The sequence below is a fragment of the Pezoporus occidentalis genome, unplaced genomic scaffold (assembly GCF_034315485.1).
Source record: "Pezoporus occidentalis ecotype Australia unplaced genomic scaffold, CSIRO_AGI_Poc_V1 ctg95, whole genome shotgun sequence".
In the NCBI taxonomy this organism is placed as follows: domain Eukaryota; kingdom Metazoa; phylum Chordata; class Aves; order Psittaciformes; family Psittacidae; genus Pezoporus; species Pezoporus occidentalis.
Genome location: NW_026916315.1, coordinates 281418 through 303336, shown reverse-complemented (window position 1 = coordinate 303336; position 21919 = coordinate 281418). Strand labels below are relative to the sequence as shown.

Below are 21919 nucleotides of genomic sequence, written 5' to 3'. Positions count from 1 at the left end.
CCACTTGCAGATGGTGATTATTCCACATGAAATAATTAACAAACAAGGACAGAATCTTCCAAGCATTCTTTAGAAATCTTCCTTTCAAAACACACCCTCATTTTAATAATTTATCATTTGCAATAAAAAAGAAGAAAAACCAAGAAGGTAAGATATTTGAGACAGTCAAACCTTTTTTAGTCCCCACAAATAAGACATTTGCTTCCTTCCAACAGACTTGACTAATCGTTTTTCTAATCAATTTTTTTAATTGCAAAAAAAGATTTCACAATTAAATGCTTATAGAAATAAGTCACATCTTCATGCTCCTTCTGATGCCTCATGAATTTTCCGGCTCCTCTCATACAAAGCTTTCATTACTGTGGGCATGACAGAGCCAGAACAGCTACAAGAGAAAGCTCCCATTTCAGCTCCATCCCAGTCACTGACCAAATGCTTAGAAACTTCTCTATCACTCTTAGATCACAGGGAAAAAGAATAAACAAGAAAAAATGAGTTTGAATCTTAAGATCACAACCACATTTGCTGGATAGGTTTGTTAGAAAAAAACAAACTCTGGACTTTGTGTAAACTGAGTATATTTGGTCAGGAGATCAAACAGATAGGGAGCCTCACAACTCCTTTCCTGCAGCCTCACATTTGTGGTGACAACTGCACTTTCCACTGATGAAAAGTGACCTTTAGGCCCTGACATTTAGGCCCAGATTTCCCAACTTGTGTTACCTCTGCCTCCAGTTTCACAGGTGGAATTCATAGCGCTTTGAGTTTTAAATACTTGGCGACATCCATCAAACATGAGCCCATGTCGTACCCAACAGATTCTTAAAATGGAATATTCCCCCTCCAGAGACCCATGCCATGCTTGATGGTCAACTTACACAAGGTACTGGACGTGCCATATCTCTTGGGAAAATTAACATGCCAAGCGAAAGCTCATCTCTCAAAATAGTTACCCTGCTACCTTATTTCTCTTTTATTTGTTTCCCTACTGCAGTTACACAACACATTCTTGCTGGGGCAAAAGGGATCATTAGCAAAAGCACTTCTGGACACACACAAACAGGCAGTGCTAACTGTGCATCAGAAACAGGAAGATTAATAGTCTTCCCACATAAGAAGGCATAACAAGGCAAATGGATCCTCCATTAGCTTGTCTCAGTAATATCTCAGGAAAGCACCATATACTCAGAATGGAAACAGGGTGGTTCAGCAATAATTTGTTTAAAAAGTCCAAGTATGATTGTAGAGAAAGAGCTCAGCTGTGATGATGCATCACCTCTCTTGTCTTGCTAAATTTAAATTGACTTGCTAAATTTGAAGTATTTTCTGTCTGGCCAACAAGAGCGATTTACTGGCATGGAGAAATGTTTAAATATCAAGAGTTTTCAGGCTCAGTCAAACCAATCATTCCTGCAGCCCTCTCAAAGACTCTTGTCCCTACTGAGGGAAGTGAACGATTGAACAAAACACAGAGATCTGGCAGCTGGAGATCCAACAGCCCAATTCCCTCTGACTGCCACAAGGTCACCTCTCCTTCCTGAGGTCCTATGTCCCATTTTTTTCCGCACACAGGCTGAACACTTGATGCACCAAGGGAAGTCGGTCAAGTATTCTCCTGTTACAAACCCAACTGACTTTTCTGCTGTAGGTAAAGGGTTACAGGCTCAAATTCTGAAGGACCACTGCTGGCAGGGACAGGTTAACAACAAAACTTCCATTCGGAGTTTAATCCAAATCTAAGGCATTGAATGGACTAAGCAGAAGATGAGGATTATACTGCAACGCTTCATATATTACTGGTTACGATTGTGTGGTCTCATGTCCATGCTGATACCAGAGGAAATGCAGGCCAGCTGTGATTTTACCCAGCTAACACTTCTTTCATGTGTTGCCTCATCTTTATAAATTCATTTTTACTTAAGACAGCTGTGTCAGACCTGAGCTCCCAGGGCAATCTTCCTTCTACACTTGCAGAATGAATTCAGTCAGCTAGGTCCCTTTTATGCTTGGTTATCACATGAGGTTACAAATGGCTCTGTTTGTACCCAGTTGATACAAAAAGTGATGTCAAAAATGTAACAGGAAGGAGGAAAGGAGCCCATTACAAAAGCAAGACGTGTGAGATAATCTTGGTCCCAGGACAATGAAGGCTGGCAATAAGGAACATCTCATCTATCTGTCAGCTGGGGTCATTCGAGGAGCATGCTGCTGAGAAGAAAGGTAACACCTTGAAAGACCAATTACAACTTTCCAGACCCGAACTATGCATCAGCCTCCCCTGCCCCTGCGCCTTCATTTCTAACATGACAGGAAGGTAAGACTGAATAACAGGAATTCAGTTTTCAAGAAGGCGCCTAATTGTACTGTAATTTAACAACCAATTAATGGTTTTGCAGAAGCTGCATGCTCCACCCGGGGGGCTGCCTGACAGTGTTGAGGAAGTGCATGGTGTTGACTTCCCAAACTGAATCACTTTTGTAAGCCCTGGGGTGATATTTGTAGAGTTGGGGGAAAATTTCCAGGAAACATCACTTACTGGCACTCACAAAAATAACAAGGAAACTCTTCAATTACTAAACTTTTAAGGAAGAAAGTCTTTCTTCTTTCTGAGAGGACAACAAAGCAGCAGTCTCTATGATTTGATTGGAAATAGTCACAATTAATACTGTTCTTTATCTCACTTTTCCCTGACAGTGGTAGATGTTGCTCCTAAGCTTTTAATTCTGTACAGCTGCAAGGCTATTGGTTTGGTTTGGTTTCTGTTGTTTTGTTTTTTTTTTTTTCTCTCAACTGTCTTCTACTGATTATTTCCAGGATAAGATGCTGAAGTTAGCCTTATCTCTGAAAAATTTAGGTTTTAACACAGGTTGAACCCAAGCTCATGCTCACAGAGATTCCAGGTACAAGCAAGCTAACCCAGGTACAAACAACAGCTCAACCACAGCAGCCCAGAGCTCAGCCTGAACCCCTTTACCCAACTGTCCAGTATCCTGATTTGGGAGAATGATTGCAGCCTTCATTAAACCACATGAATCTGCAAGTAAGTTTATTACTGGAAGTCAAGCTATCCCATGCAGAGGTGAGCCTGGTCCCTCTGCACAACCTGGACATGCCCTGGCATCACAGAGCAGACAAATGCAGATGAAGGGCACAAACTAGTAGCTGGATCATCCATTAAAAGCATATGCTCCCCTCCACAGTTTCCTTTTGCAACAGTTGCAACACTTTCTTTTTGTCTCCTCAGAGCCAGGGACCAAACCAGGCTTTCAGAAACATTTTGTCCCTGCAATAGTTCTAAGGATGCAAGCACAAATCTGGGGGTGGCTCAAGCATTCTGGAGTATGTGCCTTTCCACTAAACACACAGTTCTTTCTTGCTTAGGGAGGGTGGGCAGACTATTCCAGGCATGGTCCCCTTCCCCTGAGCAGCACCGGGAAGGATGTAGACCTGCTGACCACAGAAGTGCATCTTACCGGAATAAAAAAAAATAGAAATCTTTAAGAAGCACAAGACAGGACAACACAAGCTTGTCCCCATCTCGCATACAAAGTGCAAATGAACAGCTTCCAGACTGCCCCCACCACACCTCCCGAGCCCTGGGGCCAGTGTTGGCCAAAGTCTTTGAGAAGGCCTCAGAGATGTCCCCCTACATGTCTTACACAAACCAGTAGCTTGGAAGAGGACACAAAACGGAGGCACTGAGAGAAAGGCTGCTGGCACAGACTTGACCAGTACCTGCCCCATATGACCTCTTAGCTGGGCTGGCCCTGCACGGCTGCTAGGAGGGCACATCAGGTCCAGCTCTCTGTCAAGCTGTCAATCAGCATGGCACAAGTTCCATGACACTCATGGGACGTGACACCCCGTGCAATGCAGTGGAGACCCAACAAGTTTGTTTTGTACATGCCACTGCAGCATCGGCTGATACAGCAACGTGCTTTGGCTAGTACTGACATGGGAAGCATTCAAAGCACTCGTGCAGAGATAAGAGGCTCTCCTCATCTCTTGCCTGTGACATGCTGACCTTCGCTAGCATTGTTAAAGGTAATACAAAACTCTGCCCCTTATTTTTTAAAATGTCTCTGTTTCAGAGGATCCCTCCTCTCCCCCCCTCCACTTTTCTGAGGCCAATTAAAAAATAAAAGTTTACCAGGAAGACATCAAGAAAATAAAAGTGTCTGATATCACTGGATGCAGCCTATAAGGATCTCGCACATAAAAGAGTTATGTCCCTGAGCACTTTCCAACAGACTTTCAGAAAATTTCATCTTTCTACTTCCCTGACTGGATAGTCTGTTTGAGTAATTCTCTCTTTCTCCTGGGGCTGGTTGCTAAGAGACGCGCTATTACTTCTCCCTCTCTTATGACCCGATTACTGTGATCAGCAAAGACAGCGTGCAGACAACAGCCTGACACGGCTCATACAAGAACGTCGGGCTCGTTACAAAATGATGGACTGTATTAACACTCCACAGCCCATTCACTCGCTGTGGCCTTTGCAGAGTCTCCTGGCACAACTGGGGCCTTTTACTTCCCCAGCTTCTGAAGTGCACGCTCAAACATTTTAAATCGTAGGACTGGGAAAGGAGAAGAATGGACTTTTACCTCCTGTGTTTCACTGCCTGCCAGCCGGAGCAATGTTAATGGATCCTCATCGAGAAAACCTCTTTTCCTTACCCTTCCCGAGAAGTGGCCCAGGAACTACGATTATCCCTTTTCACGCTCCTGCAAAAAACTTTGCAAATATATAACATGCTTCAGGTTAGCACATTCCCTTGAAGAGTATAGTAACACATTGTAAAGGTGATCTTGGCAATTCAGGGGCTGAGAGGTAACCTGGTCCTGTGAAGACCTGAGCTGGACTGCTCTGGATGAGGGAAGTGGATGGAAATGCACCCAGCTGCAGAGCATGGTGGTCCCAAGGAAGCCACTGGAATGCCCAATGTCCTGTGTCCTTGGCAGAAGAGCTCTAGGTGATGGGGCCAGTAGGGAAGTCGGGAAACTTTGAGCTCAGATTGTAAGCCTGCACTGAGGAGTACCCAGGGCAAAAAGTTAATGTAACTTTATTTTGTTGATGCTGTTACCAAAAAGCAGGTCTCCTGCCAGCTGGTATAGCTCAGGATGGGGTGAGTCACCAGTCACAGAGACCATCAGCTTCCACTTCATAAGAATTGAACCCTTATTACACGTTCACTTTTTCAAACATAAATTTCAAACTTCTATAATGTCCAATATTAAGCCTACTTTTAAAAGATTGTGCTTACTAATACTGTTTTAGTACTGTTTTCCTACTCTTGAGGGCTCCCTCTCCTCCCATCAGCTTGCTCAGGGGCATCTCCGGTGGCAGGAACCCCAAGCAGACCATCACATGACAGGTGCTCAGACTACACAAAGCCCAATGCCATTGCAGAATATCTAGAAAAGCCAGTTGCGAAACCTTTTCAAATGGATCTTGTAACAGAGGTGACCCAGATGCACGGGTCCTTCATCTTATTCCTCACCTCCATGGCATTTCCCATAAACTCAGTGCTTTGCAAAACAAATGCCAGTTCTCACGTCAGTGTGATTTCTACCAGCCAGCCCTTCATGTCAAGCTTAATGGTTTGGTCATATCTAGACTAAACCAAAATCTTTCCTTAGTCATTGTCATCACAGGAATTAAGAGTTGGAAGAGACTTCTAAGTCTTTTGCACTTCATAGGTCCTCAGACAGTTTGGGTAAATCCCCAGTGAAGCTCCTAGAGCATGCTTGCATGTTCTGCCATGGCTATGACTTTTCAGCGTGCGTGCTAGTTAAAGAAGATGACAGAAGGGGAATTTTTAGATAATGATGTCTGCTTATTAGGAATTAGACCTGATCCCTGCTCATCCCCTTCTGCATAAGCACCCTCCCCAGGACAGCCAGAATCACATGGCTGTCAGTCCTACTCACGGACCCTCAGCTCATGCACTCAGTCCATCCCAAGACACTTTGCTTAGCAACAAGTATTTTGGGCCTTGTGTGTTTAGTCCAATTTGTAATTGTGTAGTGTTCGCTGCCAGAAATGCCTTCTCTTTGGCCACAAGTACAGTTTCTATGGCTTCAAGAATTGCTCATTCATTCTTCTAGCCTTTTATTAGACCAACCTGTAATAGAATTCAAAAGACATTTATTGGTTGCTCTGACTTAGCAACACTCTGGCAGAGTGAAAAAGCTTTAGGCAGAGAAAAGGAAAAATACACTTATAATCCTTTATTATAACAGTTAGTTTTCAGGGTGTAGAAGAGCCACATTGTTTGAACATGGGCAAAAAAAAAATATTACTCGACTGTTAACTGTCATATAACAATTGTTATTATTTAACAAACTAGCATCTGGAGGATGTTAACATTTCAGATTAAAATAAAAGGGACAAGTGCTGCCTGCTTGAATTCAAGCTATTTCTGCATGAACATTGCTCTCTCGCTTTGACTGGGTACCACAGCCTTTTAAAACTATATAGAGGACAAACAATGGTTTTTTGAAAGTAGTTTTGATCTAGTCGATGACAGATATTTGAAATTCGAGTTATAAAAAGATGGATTCTTTCCATGCAAGTGTATGTCAGAACTGTCTTTTTTCTTTTTTCTCTTTTGCCCTTCACCTTTTTTTTTTTCTTTTTGCCCTTTTTCTTTATTCTACCCAAACTGTTGTGGTTCACAGCACAGGCCAGTGCAAAGATGAATCACTATTCAATGTCTGAAATAATGAAGTGGAAAAATTAAATATAGTATCTCGGAAGAGCAGGCAGAGAGGAGGAAAAGAAAATGAGAAAAAATAACGCATGGCAGAAAACCAAACCAAAAGCCCCCACCTGCTGGGAAGTGCAACGTTTGCTTTATCATACCAAATAACAGAGAAAATAGGAGCTCGCTCATCAAAATGAGAAACAAGGCTACGCACTACTTCAAGTAGTTCCCAAATAAGAGACAATGTGTTCCAGAGCCTATGAAAGTTTAATATTTGTAATTCTAACGAAACATGGTCAGAATTGCTAATAAAACTTAGTGGCCTGACTTGACATTTTGCGAACTACAGATAAGTATACTGGTTCAACAATAATTTTTAGGCACCTGTTTTATGTGCATTTTTCCTGGTGCCATTATCTCAGGTGGTATTTCAAAAAAGAAAATGTTCATTCTGAGAGCAAAGCCAAGAGCAGAGTCCTACATATTTGTTTCTATCAAGAAAAGAAGACGCAGACACTATTACCCAGGACAAGCAGTAAGAACTTTTGCAATGACTGCATTCAAAACAGAAGGACCTGCCCAGAGCCAGTTTATTTACACTGGTGAGAATGACAAGTGCTGATACTGGCCACTGGTCTGTGGACAACTGGGCAAAACTCCATGTCCACATGACTGATAAACTATCAAGTAGAGGGATGCTGCCCAGGCACAAAAGCACCAGTTTGGTCTCATGCTTCTTCAATACAGCTCGGCTTGCTTGGGGCAGTTTAAATCTGCTATTATACAAATGAGAACCACCACTAATTTCCAACTGGTTTCATTTGGTTCTTAACCAACAGAGAAGAGGATGTCATTAGAGAGAAATCAATGGAGACTTCCGAAAGGCTGCTCCAAACTGGTTTGCAGCTACCCCTTAATGAGGGACCCCTGCCTTCCCGTTTGTTCTGCAGCATTTGGGGGCTTTGTTTGTGCTTTAAATGCTCTTGTGTAGAAGGTAGCAAAGCCACCACAAAGAGGCCTGGAGCTTCAAGTTCATTTTCACTGGCTGTAGTTTGTAAGAGCCTGTGGATGATGCAGTTCTGACACTAATGAATAAAGTATTGCTTCAACTGCTCAATTTCTTGTGCTCCATTCAGTGCAAGAAACACATGAAGAATGGGAACAAGGATTAAGAAGACTTTAAAAGTTTATAATGTGTGCTTTAAAAAAGCTTTCTCTAAAAAACATCACTAACATGGGGACTGTGCTGAGGCAAGTCAGGATTATTTGCAACAGTAAAGTTATCTCCTTCTTCCCACTACATTTCTGATCTCCACAAGCTCAATCCTTAGAGGGATGGGACCACAGCATCCATGACAATGATGGGATTAGAAAAGTCTTAGAGGACTCAGCCTTTTTTTTTTTTTTTTTTTTTTTTTGTCCCATCACTTACACACTGATGCCTCTTCTGCAGAGCATCAATGATTTTCTTCAGCTGGTGGAGCAAGGCAGGAGGCAGAGACCAGCAGATCCCATTGGAAATACTTCGGTACTCACAGGACTCAATTCAGCATCAAAATGACTGAATAACAAGATATTCCCATGCCTCATCTAGGCTACAGCAACAGTTTACGTGTATAACTCACAGCACATGCAAGAGAGTGAGCCACGATAAAAGACTAAAACGCATTATCTCATGTTAATGTTGAACAAGGTGCACACAAACCACCACTGGAGTGTGGCTGAGACAGCTCGCTGCTCCTGCAGCCACCTTCCAACAATGAGCACAACACTGCAGAAGCTCACAAGAAGCCCCAAGGAGCAGGTATGCCCACTCTGCCTCTCAATCAACACACCTCCCATCAGCAAGGATTCCTGTTGCTTTGGTGCAGACCCAGCACAGACAACCACAAAAAAACACAAACAAACAAACAAAACCCCAAAACAAATCAAAACAAAAAAGACAAAAAAAATCCCCAAACCAATCAACCAGTCAGAAAAACACAAACCCGCAGAATCTCCCAAGTCAGCCTGAATTTATTCTTTCAGGGTTCTCGTCCAAGTAATGAATAGACTCTGGACCTGGTTAGCTTCTCTGAACTGTCAAAGACTGTAGAGCAGGGAACAGCAGAGCTAAAACACAGAGTGTCTAGTCCAATAAATCCATACCCAGGTTTCGAAAATTAGACTGAGCTACTGATAGCAGCTGCTGTAAACAAAACCCACTAGGTATATCTGCCTATAAAGAGAACAACAAACAGCCTGACCGTTCATAATCCTAGTCCCCTACAGACATAGCAGAATATAATTCATTAGTGCTCAAGAGCCTCCACACACAGGAAGAGGAGGAGCACATAGGGATAGCCAAGCCCTGGGAAACCTGGATCAGCTGGGTTCAAGCATTCACATTGATGTCAACCATGTAGCCTCACCCTGGAGCTGGTCCGGCTGTTATGCCTTGTCTCGTGAGTCACTTGCTTTGTCCTTCAACCGAAGTAAATGGAAAGAGATGGGTTTAAAAAAAACCCAAACAACAAAAAGACAACATTATGAAAGCCTCAAAGGCCTTCACACGAGCCTTGTTGTTCACCATATCTGAAAGCCACCAAAGGAAAGGAAGGAGAAAGCAAGAACTTGCTTTGATTCCTGTCCTTTCATTTAGTTTCCATTATTAAATCCATATTAACTGTTGCTGCAGGTATTATGGTCATCAAGCAATGTCTGGCATTTCTCAGTAAGTGAGGATAGACTTGCTCCTCACCCTGCCACCCTTCAAATGATTACGCATGATGGCAGAGGAGGCATATTCAACCTGCAGGTAGCTGCGGCAGAGCCCGTGAATGCTGGACTGGAAAGCCCAACCCTGCAACTCAGGGGACTTTGGGCAGCAGCCTCCCAGGGCTCACTAGTTGGGCTCCACCTGCATCACCACAGTGTGTTTTCTCCTGGACTTGCACTGCTTCGTATCTGAGGAGTTCCATTTGGAGGGGAAGGGGAAAGGCAAGGGGAAAAGAGGTTTTGAAGCTCTGAAAACTAGCTCAAAATTAAAAGTATCCAAACACTGCAAAGCTTGCCACTCACTATGCTCAAGCCATCTGATGGTCTAAAGAGCCCTAACTCAGGCTTCTCTAAGCAGCTCAGGCAGGGCCTCACCCCCGGCACCATCCCAGTGCATATACCCCGCACTCCATCCCAGCTGCCCTGCCCCAGCAGCATTTGTTTCAGAGCTGCCAGTTGTCCTCCCAGTAACACAAAGCCTGCAAACTCACACCAGCCCCATCACCACCAGACCCATGGCAGCATGCACAAAGCCAGTGGATCAACCATCACCAACCTCATTCTGTACCAGATGCCTCCTTAGTCTGCCCTGGAGGGTGAGACCCTGTTTTCCAGGACTAGGGGAAAAGAAGAAAAGGAAATTTGCTTCATCTGTAAGCCGTAAATCCTCTCCACCTTCCTGAGGCCAGCAGAGATGGGAACAGCCGTGTGGCAACACTTTCCCAAGGCCCCAGTTCTGTTGAAGATGTTGAAAGACCAATTTAAATGTCAAAGCTAGAGAGCCAGAGAGGAATATGTGGCAGGGAAAGGAGGTAGGGCATCCATAGAATCACAAAAAATTTGGAAGGGACTTTCAAAGATCACCTAATCCAATGCCCATGCCATTGTCAGGGACATCTGTCGCTAGATCAGGTTGATCAAAGCCTGTCTAACCTGACCTTTGGGGCATCCCATGATTTTAAAGAAAATGAAATTAATACTGTCTCCCCAGAAAAAGGTATTAATTTGCTTAAAAGATTTTCTGCTCAGTGAGTACAGAGAACAAGACCACACTTTCAGAGAGAGTCTGCTGAGGAATAGAGGGAGGAGGCAGGTAGCACCAAACACGTGAACATAGAGAAAGAAGCCAACTATAAGAAACAGACTGTCAGGACCCATGGCTGGATGATGTAACATATATATCAGGACCCTTCTCCTTCCAGCACAAAGAGAAGATGCTCTCAAACTCCAAATACATCCAGCTCCAACCGAGGACCATCCCTGGCCCCAGTTCTACACTTTCAGAGCCACTGCTCAAATGTCTGGACATCTAATTTTGATTTCCAGCCTAATTCACTAGCAGCTACACTTCCTTCCCATGCACACTTGTTTATCTTATAGAAAACCATCTTCCCCAAGCATATACAGCTCTCCTCCCTCTGTGTGATGAATACAGAGCTGTGTAAGATGTCAGAAACCTGCATGTCCTGGGGACTGCAGTGTTCATGCCTCCTGGGATCAGGCAAGGTTAATCCCCCAGAAACTGTCACAGTGGGGAATGCTAACTGTAAATCCTCCAGAAACCCGGCCCAGACAACAGCACGTGGACGTCTGGTCCAGTGTTTGTAGGACCTATAAAAACACAGCTGTGCCTGCCTCTTCAGCTAGCTGAATGGCAGAGACCTGTGCAGAATGTTAATCAGAGCTGTGGTCTTACTGATCATTATTATTATTATCATTACTACTACTACTGCAGTCATACCTGGGGCCCTCCAAACAGAGCCTTGCAACAGCAAGACAGAATCTCTGCTTTGATAAGTTGAGAAATCTAGTTTGAAACAAGTTGCAGCAAGTCACCATGGCAAATAGCAAAGAGAGGGGCTCACAGCACTATGAAAATTGCTCATTTAGCTGGTCTAAACCATGCATGCCTTGAGTGCTTCCAGTCATAATAAAATGCTGCTGGTTTATAAACTGCTGGCTGCTGCAATTTCACCTTTTTTTCATTCATTTAACCATTTCTTTTAAAGTTCCATTGAGTACCTTTTAATCAACACCTTCTGGCTGATTTCTGTGCAGATGTTAGGGGAAAAAAAAAATAATAAAATCAAAGTCAAGGTGAGACCAAAGAAATGCCTTTGGTGGGAGGCAGGAGGAGAGGGGTGTGCAGCCAATTCTCCACTGTGCACAGAGTCTGCTCCACAGCCTGTAACTCCAGTGTGCTTTCAATGTGATCAAGAAATAAAACCACAAAATGTGATCAGCTGGGCAGATCTGCTACGTGCTACCAACATACCTACAAAAAAAAATAAAAATAATAATAATAAGAAGAAGAAGAAGAATAGAAATGCAAGGCCAGAGGATGCATTTTCCCAAACATTAAAAGCAATGAGCTGAAGAAATTAATGGGAAAGGAATTTGCTGACCTCCCAGAGAGATACCAAACACCATTCCTGCAGCCTCTGGTAGCAATGAACCAACTCCAGCGACATGGCTGGGGCAGGCAAGGCTGTGCCAGGCTCTGATATGCACAGATGCTTTCTGCCCCACTGCAGCCCTGGGACAGCACTTCCCAGGAGCAGTGCTGCTGCTTGCACTCATCTCTGGCAGAAGGATGCTGCGCTGTGTGCTACCCACATGCTGGGCGGAAAGCCCACATGCCTCCAGTGAAGCAGCTCTGGTGGGACAGGAGGGATGAAAACACACCGAGGTAGAAGGGGATGCTGCAGCTCTTCCACCTACAGACTCACAGATAACCAGATGGGAAAGACCTGTGACCAACAGAGAACAAATTTAGGCAAAATGACTCACAGTGCCCCTTTATGCAGGGAACCAGTGGGGCATGGAGCTGTCTCTCAGGCTGAATTATTACTGCAAAAACAATAGAGGTAATGGACAAAAAACCCAAACAATTAGGGAGCCTGGAGGGGAGAAGGGAGCCTTAGAAAGTGAATGAAGCATGGTGGACTAAATATTTTCTCACTGTCCCCTTCTTGCCTGCCAGATCCCAGAAGCTTCATATTCTCAGGGTTATATATGGCTGGGCTAATGGCTTTGCACCAGCTGCTGACACCTACCAGCAGTGTGTCGCCTTGTGAAAGTGGATTAGCTTAAGCTGCAGGCAGGCTGTCGCATCACTAAGCCAGTCCTTGACCAGGTCTTGGCCAACCCTTAGCTCTTCCAGTCCTGTCAGATAACGATGGAATCTCCAAAAGCCCAGCATCAGACAAGGCAAGGGATTAGCACTGAAAAAGTCTCCCTGCGAGCTTCTGATGTCTTCTGTTTTATAAAAGACCTGGCAATGCTCTGCTGCTTGCAGGACCAGGTAGTCAGGGTTGCATGAGAAATATGTGTGCCGCATCTCCCCTTCTCAGCCTGCAGTCCCTGCTCTGTTCTTAAGGACAGCCTCCTTCCCCAAATGCCAAGAAACTAAGAATTTTTTAGATGGTGATAATGTTCCTAAGTCACATATAATCAGATCTACAATCATCAAAGCAGTGACAACTAACGCATACTGACATCTTTCATCAAGAAAAATAGCAGCTGATCAACAACGGTTTTCCTAGGACAACAAACCAACCCTAATGTCATTTTTCATTATTATTTTAAATTTAAAGAGAATTAGAAGAATAAGAAATTCCAATTAACTTGATGGTGACATTCTCACTGCACTTCAAAAATGGATTTTCTACTTTTTTAATTCCAAATGTCTTTCTCTTCCTCTTACTCGCTAAGTTTGTTACTGAAGGCAACAGAACAGGTGCATACGACTTCGCTTTTCCCTCCAACACATTTTCTTTTTTCGTTCTGAATTCTCCAAAGTTAGAGCTGCAGAGGAAAGAACTCGTCAGACTTTTCCAACTTTCCTACAAAATGTCCTTAACATTAGAAAATTGCTCAAGTTTGAGATTTAATATGCTCGTTTATTGTTCTTTCTCCTTTCCATAACTCTGTAATCTTCCTGAAAATGCATATGCTTTAAAAGGGGGAAAAAAAAAAACAAAACCACAAAAAAAAACAGATTATCTTACTGCACTCTACACTAAATAGGGAAAAGTGGTGATGGAATGAAGCAGAGCATCCAAAACCAAACATCAAAAGGTTTGCCTATTTTCTTGAATACAACCAAGATTTCATTTGTGGAGGAAGAGGGAGAGCAGAAGAGAGAAAGTTTTCCACCGATTTCTAACCACAGTAAACGACCAAGAAAAGGAAAGCGGCCACTCTGCTAAGACAGATACTACTATCCTAAAATCCTTGTCTTTCACCGTTTTGCTGCAGGAAGGTCCCATCACACACTCTCCACATTCAGCTAGGGGCATTCAACTGGCAGGTTTCGAGCTGCAAACCCCAGAGGCATCCCCAGCTGTGCTCCCTCCCTCCATATGTGCACAAGCCAAGAACCCAACACCCACACTTGTTGCTTATGTGAAGAGAGGAGGACTTCTATAGCAGGAGGTCAAGGAAAGCTGAGACATGGTGGTTGTTCTCTTGACATAACCACTCCAAAGGCTTCTGTGATGGCTACATAAACATCCTCAGCATTATTTCATATTCAAGAGTGTTCCATAGTAGAGGGAAAAGGTTAAAAAAAAACCCTGAATCAAACCAGTAGGCTCCCACAAACAGATCAACAAAGAACACGTCAAGAACAGCCTATGTTAGCAGTCAGAATCAAACTGCTGTGGTTCCTTCCTAAAAATAATAAATACATACCATCACCTCCTGGTTGCTTGTATGGATTGTACTTTGGCTTGGGGGCAACGACAGGCGCAAACTTCTTTGGTGTCTGCTGGGTAGACACCGAGATGCTGGGAGTCCCAAAGGTGTGTGTGGTCTCCATCCTTGCAGTAATGTGACCAACAGGCTCGTTGGTACTCTTGGGTGGCAGCCAGGACGGGTGGGACATGGTTCAGATCTGAGAGAAGAGATGATGAGAGTCACAAGTATATTAGAAATTTAGGATGGGGAAATACAGTTGCAAACCTACTACTTTGCGGGTTTATAAAATCAAATCTACAAAACCTTTTAACATATTTAACTTGCACGCACTTATCTTTAAACATATTGGTCCTAATGTATAGAAATTAAAACATAAACTTGTATTTTCTTCCCCAGTAGGTCAGAATTCCTGATCAGGTTATTGGTGATACCTGCAAAACCATTGCTATTTTCATCTTCAAACCAAAATGGATACAGGCTGATACCCTGGAGAAGCCCATCAAACCTACCATCCATTCAGAACAGTAGTGATACATTTCCCTTTCACTGTTCAGCTTTTGTGAGTACATTAATATATAATAGTGCAGATGCTCTGGGGACAAGTGTAGTCGCAGATAGGCACTTCCAAAATACACCTTTAGTACTTTTTAACATGTAATTTAGAATGAAAATCATAGCGATTTTCATTCAAACTTTTAAGAAACAGGTTTTCAAAAGCAGCTAATCATTCTTGATGCCTCCATTTCTGAATGCCCAGCTTAAGATATTTTAAAAGCATGTCAATTCTGAAAAAATGCCAGAATTCCACAACTGCTGACAACCAGGCTCCTTTTAGACATCTCAACTTGTGTAACAGAAAAGGGAGGCAGCCCAAATCATTACTTATTTATGAAAATCTTGGCTTTGGTCTCTTAAAAGCCTACATCACTTTTGAGAACTGGACTCAGATGCCACTGAAAATGTAACTCATAAAAAAACAAACCACCCTGTTCATTGCAATAAACATGTGCTTTTCTCTGCACACAAACCACACTTGCTGGGTAGCAGTGATGATGGTCCTACAGTACTATCAAGATGGTATCAAGAGCTATCAGAGCTGGATTTGAGATGCGATGAAGAAATGAAGACACCACACAGACAAAAGCCAATGCTTTTGAGCCCTCTGTCCCAGAATGGTTTGTGTTGGAAGGGACCTTAAAGCTTATCTAGTTCCAAACCCCTGCCACAGACAGGGACAGCTTCTACTAGACCAGGTTGCTCAAAGCCCCATCCAGCCTTGAACACTGCAAGGGATGGGGCAGCCACAACTGCTCTGGACAACCTGTTCCAGTGTCTCACCACCCTCATAGTGAGGAACTTCTTCCTAGTATCTAATCTAAATCTCCCCTCTTTGAGTTTAAAGCCATTGCCCCTTGTCCTGTCAGTTTTGTCCATGCTCTGCTTTGGTGTTAGGACTCCTCAAGGCCATTGAAAACAGCAGGCACCTATGACCCAATCAGGAAAGATTTGTTTTGATCATGGGAAAGGATCAGCGCAAGCGACAGAACCAGGTCATGTAGCAGAGTGCCATTGCAGAAAAGCCCTTCCATCTGGGAACAACGGGACAATGCAGAGAGGCAACTGGATTTGCAAAGAGGTGGTCTGTAACTGCAGCAAGCGCAATATACCAGGGATGAGATGCAAGAGAGAGCTGTAGCTCTGCTGAGCATGGCAGCTAAGGGCTGTATTAGCTTGTGTGAACAATTTTCTGAGAAGAGGGGGAAGAGGAAAGGGGACAGAAGAAAGGTGAAGACCACCTTGGAGTGAAATCATTACCAAAGTCCACAATCCTACAACACTCTAACTATTCTGACACAGCTCTGTGGTCACGCATGCAACCTTCTATTTGAATTGCTTCCAAAGCTGAGAAGTGCAGCCACATACAGTTCATTGAACAAGGCAGGAATGCAGCCATAGGCTCACTCCTAGTCTACCTGGGCATATTCTTGGTGCCACACAGCTAAGACTTCTGTGTACACATGCTTCTCAGAGAAACAAACAACGAGCTCTTCAACCAGACCCCAGGATTATATGGAACACCTAGGCAAGAAGGCAGCATATCTGATAGCCTACCTACCTGATAGTCTAGACTGTCTGTCTAGAGAAAACAAAACAGAAATCACACTTCATTTCCCTTTTCTCCTAAGTTGGGCTCACAGATCACCAGAAAAGCTTACAAGAGTAAGCTGTTGGGACTTAGGAGCAGAGCTGTTTTGCCAGCTCATCCTGACTGGCAAAACATCTGCATCTTACATGCTTCATGGTGGAGCAAATTCAGTTAAGTCCTTTATCAAAGAAGCAAATGAAATCTCTTGGGTATAAACCAGAAAAAGTAGTCCTGTGGGTTCCTGCATTTATAACCTTGTCCTAGCTATTTGCTGTTAGCAATGCTGAGTCAGTCTTGGGGAAAGGAGCAAGGTCTCCACATGGAATGTGGGGACCATACCTCCAGCTAACAGCAATGACTGTTAAAACTGATGTATATGTATGTGTGCTTATTCCAGCCCAGTAAGTTCACTCCAGGTAACAGATTTCCTACTTGAGTCATTTCTACTTAAAATCCCAATGTCTGACCCAAAACCAGCAGATAGACAACCTGTGGTCATCTTATACCTCCATCACTTCTTGTGTGGGAGAGGAACCAGTAAGTGCCAAACATTGGTTCTAACACTTGTGGCTCTTCCTCACTGTGCAGTCTGACCACTCAGTGTGCACACAGCACTTTAGCGATTCCTACCACTGGAAGGTGAGCCTGTTGCGCTAGACAGCTGATACCAGTGAAAGCCATCATGACTGGCTTTTAATGAGGTAAATGGGAGCATGGCAGAAGCACCCTGAAGATGGACAAGCATCCAGGACTGAGCTGCAACGACATGACTTCCTTCCCCTATATGACTGACGCCTGACCTTACATTAACACTGCTGAGCGTCATTCTGAAAGCAAGAAGTGAAATGCAGGTCTTCTCCACAGGGCTGGAGAGGAAGCCAGCCACAACGGGTGAGGGCAAAAGGTACGCAAACCATGCTCCCACCACCTTGGGCTTCCCTCACCCACACCAGCCCTGATGGACCTAGAAAACACTGCCACTCGAGCAGTAAGATTCACCTACACTGCTGCCTCCTCCTCCCACGTCCTTCAGAAATGTAAAACACAGCAATAAAACTTAGGCAGCTATCTAGGTTTTAGGAGCAGAAAGCAATGAGGGCACTGAGCCTTAAGAGCCAAATATGACAACTCTGCACTCTGCAGAGTTATTACATTCAAAGATGACTATACCTTACCCATTGCTAAAAGCATCCTGGAGCTTTATTCTGACATGTTTTTTAGCCCCTGGCTTGACATCTCATATGAAAGAGCATCCTGCTGCATGAAACACCATCAGACCCTGGACATCACCTCCATACTAATTCAAAGCAAAAAAAAAAAATCCTGGTATGGACCAGATTATTATCATTCCTGTCCTGGAAACTCCCTAGTTGTTGCTTAAGCTCCCAGGTAACATGCCTTGGTCCCACTCAGCTCTCATGGTCTGTCAGGCTTATGGCAGGGATGGACTGAGTGACACACAAACCAAGAATATCTGCTTCAGTAGCCACGTTGCCCAGTGCTGGTGACAGCTGAAGATGATGTGAATCTCAAGGAATAAGTTTAAGAAGCAGACTCTTCTTATGGGCAGTTTGGGAGCATGAAGACCACACTACCATAACTCAATTGCTTAATTGCTCACTATAATCTGGCACATAGGTCCTTCTCAGCTACCCTCTAATGCATTTGTTTTCATGGTGGTAGTATTTTCTAATTGTTTCCCCATTAGCCTTTTCTCTTTCTCATTCTCCTCCTCTCATTTTCTGTTACGCATTTGCTGCCACTCATTTTTGCTATCTGTGCCTTGACAATGTTTTCAGCAAGTTCCCTTTTCCTCATCTGTTCCAGCCCTATCTCTCTAGCCTCAATTAAATTTAGCCTAACTCCTTTGTGAGATCATAAAAAAAAAAAGAAAATTAATCTCTTTTTATCAGCTGAAGCTAAACTTCTGGGTTTGCTGTTATTTCCTCCTTTCTTCCCCACCCCCATTTTTTTAACCTGTCAAAAGGCTAAGAGTAAGGCAAAATATAAAGGGCAGTGGCTTGTAGATGGGCACAGTGCCCCACTCTCTGCAAACCTGTCTATGGTGGAGCACCCTGGCTAATTCAGAGAAAGCCATTTGTGGTCCCTCATCACTCTTTGCAATATTGCCTGGTTTTCAATCAGAAGCTCCTTTGGAGAAAAACAGATGAACATTTTGTGATGCGAACAAGTAATCAAAACAGCACAGGGAAACTTGGGCTTATAACCAATCCTCTTACTCTAAAATTACTCTTACATATGGCACCGCCTCTGCATCATTGTGGTTCCTGCATTTGGATGAGAAACTTCAATAGGTAAAGGCTGTCCTTTTCTGGCTAGCCAGGAAACATGATCATCAAATGCATGTTTCATTTCTGTCTTTGAGGTGTTTCCTTCCAAAAAAAAAAAACTTATTTCTGCTGGTTATACAGCAAACAGTAATGTTTTTCAGAAGTTTCTAAGTACATGTGGGATGCGAGATTGCAGAAGTCAGTGGTCATAAGGATAAAGTCACTGGGAAACTGAGAGAAGAAAAAGAACAAACTGTATTGGATGATGCAGGCTTTAGCAAACCAAGGAATGGGTAAAACACAACAAAAGGAGCATCAAGATGGATGGGCTGGGGGAACACAAGAAGCAGGACTAGGAAAAAACACCCCAGGAGCCTGCACACTGGCAGGGGCAATATGGTGAAGTGCATCTGCTCGCCTTGGCTGTTAGGGATGGAGCTGTTAGAATAGCTGCATTATCCACTTCTAAGGGTGACTATAGCAAGCTCCTCCTTGAAGGGTAATAGCAGATGGAGTGAAAACCATCAAACCCAATTTGATCACTTTGGTCTTCAAAAGCAATCCCCCTCCATTGAAGAATAGTGAGTTTCACCCACTTTTTACTGGACAAGCCACTTGTCCAGCAAAAGTAGCTCACTGCTCCTTGGATGCCAAATTCATAGGGCCTGATCCCTCTGCTGCTCAACCCAATGGCTAGACCACAGAGCTCTCACTGAGAAGTTAAACTGTAGGTGAAATCTACAGTGGCTCCCACATTTCTGCTCCAAGCAAATAATTCACCAGGCACGCTTTGCATACAGTGAGCCCTTCCTAGCAAACATGAATAAATCTAGCCACCCAACATTTAACACAGCCAGGCTGGAACAACCTTTGTCATCAGAACGTGTGTCCCTAGGAACGCTCCCAGAGGGACAGCAACCTCTTGCTTCTCACTCAGTGCTGTATCTCCCTCTGTCTTGGCTGAAGGCACCTGCATTTCTTTCTGCTACTCTTACACAGCCATCCTCCTTGGTCACCAGTAACTCAACAGCTCCATTCCTGATCTGGCTGTTACAATTTTTTCCTGTGACTCTTTACTCACTGACCATTCTGGCAATATCCCTTTTCCCAAATATAATGCCCCACCCCAAATAAAACTATTGTAAATCTTCCTTATGTTGTTGCTTTGAAAGCTCTTCTCATTGACCATCTCATCTAGCCCTTCTGCACTGTGCAAGGCATGGAAATCTACCCAACTAATATACCACAAAGCTTATGTTGCGCTAAAGAATATTTCTTATGAAGTACATGTAGCCTCAACTGAAAGAATGTAAGTATTGGAGAATTCACCACAACACTAGGTAAATTGTTTGAGCAAGCAATTAAGCACCATAATTACAGCTTCTCCTTTGTGTCTGGCTTTAAATTATCTAGCTCTCCTTCTAACCACTGGATTCTGTTATGCTCTGTCATCTGCATTATAGACCTGCCTCTCTTCCTTACGCAGATCCTTTCAGAACAAAGCCAGGTCATTGGTTAAATTAAATCAAAGCATTTAAATTAAGTATCAATTAAATTCACTGTGAAGAGCAGAGTTCTCTCAATTCATTCATGTATATTTACTCTGAACTCTATTCAATTTTTCAGCTACCTTTTATGAAATGGTGGATGCTAAGCTAGCATAAGATCATTTTTTTCAAGAACACTAACTTAAAATGGAAGAGGTAAAATGATGAATAATATGAAAGCCAAAAAACTGACTGAAATCAGCTGTGGCTGCCCGAGGTTCTGTTATCCTTCCTTCCTTGGAAGCATTAGTCATCACCTACTTTTGGAGGCAGAGGATAAGACCAGACTAACCATGATAAATAACATTAAGAGCAAAGACTGAAATCCCACTGCATAAATAAGGAAAACAATGTGCTCTGGTTCTATCATTAGGACAATCTTAATGCTGCAAGTTCAGAAAATTCTAACCATGAAAGAATACACCTCAGCAGAGGAACTGGAATCCACGAATCCCAAGATGAGACCGCACTATCTAAAACTGTCAGACCAGGAATATCGATAGAAGATAACACCAGGCAGTAACAAAAGCTTGACAAGGGTTTTTTTTGTTGCTTTTTTTTCTTCCTTTTTTTTTTTAAATGTGTGGCAAAAAGTGTTTTGTTTTTTTCTTTTAATTACAGGATGTCATTCACCTTTGAGAAGCAAAGGTAAAACAAGGAGGGTTCCAAGCCAATTTAGCCTCACATCAGATAAGCAATGGAAGAGTAGAGTACCAATTTGTCTACTCTTGAAATTGTTAGTACATTCATCTCTGAGACAGGCTGGCTCTTCTGTGATTAGACTGTACCCAAATAAATCTTCATTTCATTTTCATATTTATAACATGGAGCAAATACTCCTTGGATGTTGATGGACTTTGCCAAGACAGAAGAATTTGTCCCTGAGTTAATTAAGCTAATGCTTCACAGAGGGTAGCAACAGTGTTCAACAAAAAACGAGCAACAACAGTCTGTGCTTCCAGACAGTCTGCTCTGTCTTCCATCCCACTCCTTCCTAAATCCACTGGCTTGATGTAGGTCCATGATGTTCTATCTTAGCACCACCCATGCACAGTTAACCATCACTGCTAAGGCCAAGTGACTGACCAGATACAGCGAATCAGGACCTTGTTTGCTCACAGTAATGCAACTGGAAGCCCTTTTGTGGCTTCTCTCTGATGCTATTCAAGAACATGATCAAGACGCCCCCTTCCCTGATAACAAAGGTTTGCCTCTTAAGTCTTACATGAGCCATATGTAGAAAGGCAGGCTGCATGCTCCCCACTCTTCCTTCTCTTCCATCCATGTAGAAAACTCAAAGGAGAAAACTTTTGACATTACTTCACCTTCCAACTGTGTTTTAAAGATCAGCTCTAGCACTGAACCAAGGGGACACCCTTCACGATGCAAAATCATACCACACATTGCCCCTTTCAGCTAGAGGTGCAATATACAAAAGACTGGATGTTTGTACTCTAAGCTTATTTGTTGGTTTTTTTTTTTTTGCTTGAAATTCTCAAAAGCACAAACCCCAATGCCCTGCTAAAATGTAGTTCTTTGCATCATCTCCACTCCACTAATTAGCCAAAAGCAGTAACTGAGGCTGACCAGAGAGATCTGCTTTTTACAAACTCCCAAAGCTGCTTGTTTCTTTTGGCACTGTTCCCCTTTGAAAGTTAAATGAATTTATTTCTCCATTTATGGCTGATGATCTTTAGCCATGAAGCTTTCCTGCTTCTTGTGGCCTCCAAAAGAGGATATAATGTCAAAATTCTGGTCTCATTAGAGGTC

The 21919-nt window shown here is 43.3% G+C and overlaps 1 protein-coding gene and 1 long non-coding RNA gene across 10 annotated transcripts in view; one reads left to right on the top strand and one right to left on the bottom strand.

Annotated features, from left to right (window-relative positions):
- Positions 1-21919, bottom strand: part of LPP (LIM domain containing preferred translocation partner in lipoma) — a 353500-nt gene that overhangs the window by 209407 nt on the left and 122174 nt on the right. For all 8 annotated transcript variants that reach the window (XM_062606306.1, XM_062606312.1, XM_062606305.1 and 5 more), the window contains one exon: positions 14160-14361. In XM_062606306.1, the coding sequence (XP_062462290.1) occupies positions 14160-14352 (193 nt within the window). In that variant the 5' untranslated portion in view covers positions 14353-14361. The remainder of the gene's footprint in view (positions 1-14159; positions 14362-21919) is intronic.
- On the top strand, positions 2168-7683 carry LOC134157371 (uncharacterized). Of its 2 annotated transcripts, none has more exons than XR_009962297.1 (3): positions 2168-2314; positions 2894-3040; positions 7547-7683. It is a non-coding gene; the product is annotated as an uncharacterized LOC134157371 (long non-coding RNA). The 2 variants fall into 2 exon arrangements; XR_009962298.1 differs by having other exon boundaries at positions 2221-2314; positions 2855-3040.